This window comes from Pan troglodytes, chromosome 10 (assembly GCF_028858775.2).
Source record: "Pan troglodytes isolate AG18354 chromosome 10, NHGRI_mPanTro3-v2.0_pri, whole genome shotgun sequence".
NCBI classification, from domain to species: Eukaryota; Metazoa; Chordata; class Mammalia; order Primates; family Hominidae; genus Pan; species Pan troglodytes.
Window position 1 is genome coordinate 31,841,729 of NC_072408.2, and position 6,566 is coordinate 31,848,294.

The 6,566-nt window shown below is 38.8% G+C and overlaps 1 protein-coding gene across 3 annotated transcripts in view; it reads left to right on the top strand.

The window, feature by feature from the left end:
• The window catches only part of KICS2 (KICSTOR subunit 2), a 45,817-nt gene extending 39,782 nt beyond the window's left edge, over window positions 1-6,035 (top strand). For 2 of the 3 annotated variants that reach the window (XM_063786400.1, XM_009424985.5), the window contains exon 4: window positions 4,601-6,035. In XM_063786400.1, the coding sequence (XP_063642470.1) occupies window positions 4,601-4,674 (74 nt within the window). In that variant the 3' untranslated portion in view covers window positions 4,675-6,035. Of the gene's footprint in view, window positions 1-701; window positions 766-4,600 lie in introns of those variants that run through there. The other variant, XM_063786399.1, reaches the window with a different exon arrangement.
• Window positions 6,036-6,566: the final 531 nt, after the last annotated feature.

The following is a 6,566-nucleotide window of genomic DNA, read 5'->3' on the forward strand; positions in this document are numbered from 1 at the left end:
GCAGGAGAATTGCTTGAACCTGGGAGGTGGAGGATGCAGTGAGCTGAGACTGTGCAACTGCACTCCAGCCTGGGTGAAAGAGCGAGACCTGTCTCAAAAAAAAAAAAGAAGAAGAAGAACCAAGAATCTACTGGCCTATTTTTTATTTTCTGGGAAGAACATGTGTTTTTCCTTTTTTTTTTTTTTTTTTTTTGAGACAGGGTCTTGTCTGTTGTCCAGACTGGAGTACAGTGGCACAATCACAACTCACTGCAGCCTCAACCTCCTGGGCTCAAGTGATCCTCCCACATCAGCGTCCCGAGTAGGTGGGATTACAGGCATGAGCCATCACACCTGGGTCTCACTATGTTGCTCAGGCTGGTCTCAAACTCCTGGACTCACATGAGCCTCCCGCCTCGGCCTCCCAAAGCACTGGGTTTATAAGCATGCGCCACTGCACCTGGCCTCCTTTCTTTTTCTTTAAAAATGGTCATAAGCTTTGTAAAAAGCTAGTTTGCTTTAAATAGAAAGTAGTGATTTACCTCTGCATTTTATTCACTCAGGTTCTATAAAAAAAATCTCAGCAGATTTTACAACATTGACCTCACCTAAGAAATTGAAAGCAATTGGAGCTAAAAAGTCAAATCACTTTTCCTCTCTATTGTGTTCTGCCAAGAAACTGAAAAATATTCCTTGGTATGCATGTATTTTTTTCCTCTTAGATTAAACCACCATTAGCCTTAATGACACAGTCCCCCAAATACCTAGAAGAAATATACTTCAGTGGAACCCCGAGAGAGGTGTAAGTAAAGCATATATATGTTATTTAAATAACCAGTCCTGACCTAGAACATATTTGAATTGTATATCTATTTTTAAACATAAACACAAAAAGAATTTCAAAGAACAGAAGGCAGATGTGAATATTAAGAAAATCTAAGACAATATGTATTTATAAATTACTGTGCAGCTGTCATAGACTGTACTGGAAGAGTTTTTGAAGATTGAATATTGAGACTTAAATTATTTCTTAAGCTCTTCAATAAAGTTTTCTGATTATAAAAAAACTCCACATAATTTGGTTCAAGCCAAGAAACAAAGTCATTTTACTCTAAGATTTATTCTCTAAATATAGTAATGAGATCTGTAAAGTCTGTGTTTTGCTAATTAAAAGAGTAAATCTGCATATTTTCTGCAGACTGCTTTCTTTGAATCTGTTTCTAAACCACAACTTGATAAGTTTTTATGGGTAACTGGGAATATGGTCAACACTGAGTTTTCCAAGGGTTCCATCCAGGAGTATTTCATTTTAGAATGCTGTTTGGACACAGGGTTTGTAACTTTGTTGTCTCTGGGTCCTACCTGATCTCTGGCTGTGTCATTTCAGGGAGTGTGTGAAAATAAAGCCCAGTTCTTAACCAAGGAGCCAATACCCTTGATATAATTGCTTTGGATATTTGGACATATTGGGAGAAATGTGTCCAAATACTTTTCTTTTCTTTTCTTTTCTTTCTTTTTTTTTTTTTGAAAAGGCAAGGTCTGTCGCCCAGGCTGGAGTACAGTGGCATGATCATAGCTCTCTGCAGCTTTGAACTCCTAGGCTCAACAGTCCTCTTGCCTCAGCCTCCCGAGTAGCTAGGACCATGCCTGGCTAATTTTAAAAAAATATTTTAGAGATAGGGTCGCACTATGTTGCTCAGGCTGGTCTCGAAATCCTGGGCTCAAGTGATCCTCCCTCTTTAGCTTCCCAAGTGGGAATACAGGTGTGAGCCACTGTGTCCAGCAGAAAATGTACTTTTCTAGGAAGAAAATAATTGGTACTTCACTACATTCCCAGGGAATTCCTTCAGGTGACCTTTAAAATATGTCCACCCTTTTGATCTAGAAGCAGACTCGCGATTTTGTTCGTTTGGCAAATCAGCCTCTGAGCTCAACTTCCTTGTCTGTAAAATGGGGCTAAGGAAATGTGGGTTGCCTTTTCAAAGGATACTGTTAGGATGGAATGAGATCATGTGTGTAACAAAGGCTTTGGAAACTTTCTGGAATTTGAAGGCTATATAAATAAAAGATGGACCACTCTTTCCTTAAATTTGGCACCTTTCCTGTTCTTTTCTTTCTCTTCAATTCTGTGGCAAACCTGTACCTAGTTATTATGTTTGAAAGAGAACTGGTTTAGAAGAGGAGGCAGATAAATGCCTAACCAACCTACCCACTCTTCCTATTTTAGAATCTTTGTGGTTTTTTGTTCCCAAATTTTTATGGTTGGTTGATAGCATCATTTTAGTTCTCCTATATTATGATTTCTTTTTTTTTCCTTTGGTTACTCTATCAATTACTGAGCGAGGTATTTAAAAATCTCCAGCACTGCTTGTGGATTTGTGATTTTCTTCCTTTATTTCTGTCAGTTTTTCCATCCTGTATTTTGCAGCCCTGTCATTAGGCCCATATACATTTATAGTTTTTATTTCTCTTGTATTCACCATTTTATCATTATGAAGTTTCCTGCTTTATCTCCACTGCTACTGCTTACTCCAAAGTCCATTTTGCCCAATGTTTTTATGGCCCTTCCAGCTTTCTTATGCTTACTGTTTGTGGTGCATGTGTGTCTGTGTTTTCCATGTTCTCATTTTTAACTTGCTTATTTATATCTTTGTATTTGAAGTGTCTATAGACAGAACTAAGGAGATAAGACAGATTAAAAAGAACAACAATCTCTGCCTTTTGATGGGAATATTTAGTTTATTTCTCGTGTAAGGTTTTTACAGTCAGGATTTTGATGACAGTATCCTTGAACTATCACTTGTTTTTCATCCTTTTTTCCCCCTTTATATTGGAAGTTAGAGCAAGATGTTTAATCAGACTCAGCTTTTCTTTGTGTAGTGGTGTTGTATATTTTATTAGGAAGCAGCTAACAACTGGCATTGCCTAGATAGATTATATCATTAGAGGTTACAAAATGGTAATATTCTAATTGTTATTCCTTTTCTCATTATTAGCCAGAATACATCTACAGAGAGAAATTCACCTCCAACTATTTAGTACCTTGAAGTACAGTTCATATGGAATGGATGGATAAATCCTTGATTCTTTTGCTTTTCTTTATTTTATTTATTTATTTATTTTTTGGGATGGAGTTTTGCTCGCTCTTGTTGCCCAGGCTGGAGTGCAATGGCATGATCTCGGCTCGCCACAACCTCCGCCTCCAGGGTTCAAGTGATTCTCCTGCCTCAGCCTCCTGAGTAGCTGGGACTACAGGCACGTGCCACCATGCCCAGCTAATTTTTGTATTTTTAGTAGAGTTGGGGTTTCACTATGTTGGCCAGGATGGTCTCCATCTCTTGACCTCATGATCTGCTTGCCTCAGCCTCCCAAAGTGCTGGGATTACAGGCATGAGTCACCGTGCCTGGCCTTTATTTATTTATTTTTACTAGTTCTTAACATATTTAGTTCCTTAGCATCTTCCAGACAATGGGGAGTTTTAAAAGAAATGTATATGAATTTATAAGGATTTCTGACTCTTAGGTTTAACCCTGAATTTGAAATAAAGCAGCCGTTTTCTCCCTGACCACAAGATTTTTTTTGGTAAATATTATGACTTTCCTTTATTCCTTCCTCATGGTTAATTTTCTCTCTTAATTACTGTTGATTATTTTCCTCCACATTTTTTCCTCTCCCTCTCCCTCTATCTCTCTTCCTCCCTCTTTCCTTCTTTTCCTCTCTCTTTTCCTTCCTTCTCTCCCTCCCATCCTCTTACCTTTTTCTTCTCTGTCACCCAGGCTGGAGTGCAGCGGCACAATCTCTGCTCACTGCAACCTCTGCCTCCTGGTTCAAGCAATTCTCGTGCCTCAGCCTCATGAGTAGCTGGGATTACAGGCATGCGCCACCATGCCCGGCTAATTTTTGTATGTTTAGTGGAGATGGGGTTTCACCATGTTGGCCAGGCTGGTCTCAAACTCCTGACCTCAGGTGATCTGCCCACCTAGGCCTCCCAAGTGCTGGGATTACAGACATGAGCCACTGTGCCCAGCCCCATCCTCTCTTACCTTAGTTTCTGATTTCTTTCTCATAGATGCTGCTTTAGCCACCTTTCTTCCCATGCCTCTGAGATCCAGGACATACACCAGTAGTCTCTGACCCAGTTTTGGGAAACAGCATCTGAAAGTATTCATTTTGATTGTTTTTATAACCAGTTACTTTTTTTCAGGCAGCGAGGAAGGAATACATAGAGGGGGAAAGGTCAGTGTTGATACTAATAGGGTGACCACAATTAATCCTAGCCACTTCATGAACACACAAGGCCTTTGGCCAACTGCGGCCAAGCATTGCTGTATGTATTTGGCAGGTTATTTGGCAGGAAAAGTTACTCAAAACTAAAATCTTTTCAAGTGTATTTTTACCATGTTATTTATTATTATTATGTAAAAGATCACTTTTAGTGTATTTGCACTAATTATTGTATAAAAGCATTAAAGTAGCCTCTGATTTTTTTCAAGTAAAAATGTAAGAAAACTAGATTTTTTTTCCTCCTAAGTGAGAAACAAAAAACATGCTATGTGACTCCCCACAAAAGCCCTGTAGGTTGAATTTAATTTAGCAATTCCCTCTCTACTTTTCTACCAGGTTCCTGTTACCAATGCAATTATTTCGTGGCCTTTTGCCTGAATTATTCTAAGCTGCTTCTCCAGAGGAAATGAGTCAGAAGAAATAGGCTTGATGTGCATTTCTGCCTTTGGAGACTTCTCTTGATATGGTGTAAATCCGTAAGGTTTCATTAATGCCTTGTCTGCATATTTTTTCAATCTGCTTTTGATAACAAGGTCTGTTTCTAGGGTACTTCAAATTTAAAACCGTAGGGTATGTGTAAAATACCACCACTAGAAAATGGAGAGATGCAAATGGGTTCCCCCTTCTGTAGTCCCTCCTAATGTCAGAATCTGGGGTTAGGGTTCTAAGTGATGGTATCACTCAGGAGAGGGTCACAAGAGGCAATGACATGGGATTGCATCCTGAAAGATGACTGCTTAGACGCGCGGCGAGGATGGCCGGAAAACGGAGGATGGCGCTTGACATTGATCTAGGAAAGGAAGATAGTCATTGGGACTTTTGCTAACTTTGTCCCTAGAGAGTGAATTCTGCTTTTGCTGGTCCTAAAAACTGTAGAGTAATTCTACAATCCAGTTAAAAACTGTAGAGTAATTCTACAATCCAGTTAAAAACTGTAGAGTAATTCTACAATCCAGTTAAAAACTGTAGAGTAATTCTACAATCCAGTTAAATTTGTAAATCTAATGCCTGATTCAATCTGAGATTTATGACTCAGCCGGTTGATCCAGCTTAGGTCTAGACTCATTTCACTTTTGTTGTGACAAGATATGACAATGTAGGGCACACCCTTTACCCCCCAGGGTCATCCTGATGTCAGTCATTTCAGGCTAGGCCAGTGTCAGAGCAGTCCCTGAAGCAGAAGTGGATGGAAAGAGGTGAATGATTTCTAATATTCAACATTCATTAATTTAACATCGACTATGTTAAGGGTAATGATATAGCAGTTAACCAAGACCAACATGGTGTCTGCTTGGTTGATGCTTGAAATAAGGTGACCTGGCCCCAGCCACCTGGGTGGCCAGGAGCTGAAAGGGCTGTAACCAGTGGGCAGTGAATAGTCTTCAAACTTGTTACTTGCATACCTCCCTACAAATTTTGGAAAAACCATGAGACTCTGATTGATTTTTTAAAAGAATATCTAAAATCATTATGTTTAAATAGCCTCAAAAGAAGCATTTTATTATGTATTGTAAATATTGGCATTTAAAAATGTTATTCGGTCTTTTAAATGTATCCAGCGAAATCTTGGTACAATAGAGATTTGATAGCTACCATTTTCCATTTTTAAAAATACTTTAACACGCTTTGTAACAGTTGGAAATATTGTTTGATTCCTTTTGCTCCCTGAACTCCATTCTTCTTCTGAAGAAGAATTTTATCCTAAAATGAATTTATTTTTTGCTTAACAGTCTTATCGGTTACCTTATTAAATATTACTCAGTATATTATAGATATAAGTGTTTTTTGTGTTACCATAGGCTCTAAGAGTTTAATGACCAAATGACATTTTAATAAATATTAAACTTAAAAAATTACATTTGGCTGGGCGCGGTGGCTCACGCCTGTAATCCCAGCACTTTGAGAGGCCGAGGTGGTGGATCACTTGAGGTCAGGAGTTCAAGACCAGCCTGGCCAACATGGTAAAACCAGTCTCTACTAAAAATACAAAAAATTAGCCGGGCATGGTGGTGGGCACATGTAATCCCAGCTACTCGAGAGGCTAAGGAAGGAGAATCGCTTGAACCTGGGAGGCAGAGGTTGCAGTGAGATGAGATCACACTCCTGCACTCCAGCCTGGGTGACAGAGCGAGACTCTGTCTCAAAAGACAAAAAAAAAAAAAGTTATTTTTAATTTGAAATACATTGAAATTTGAATAGGTATAATATTACAGTGATTTGGTTAAAGAAATTGTCTAAATGTTCTTTCGTTTGTTGGACAGATATTTTTACACCCTATGATAATACCCCATGTTAGAAACTG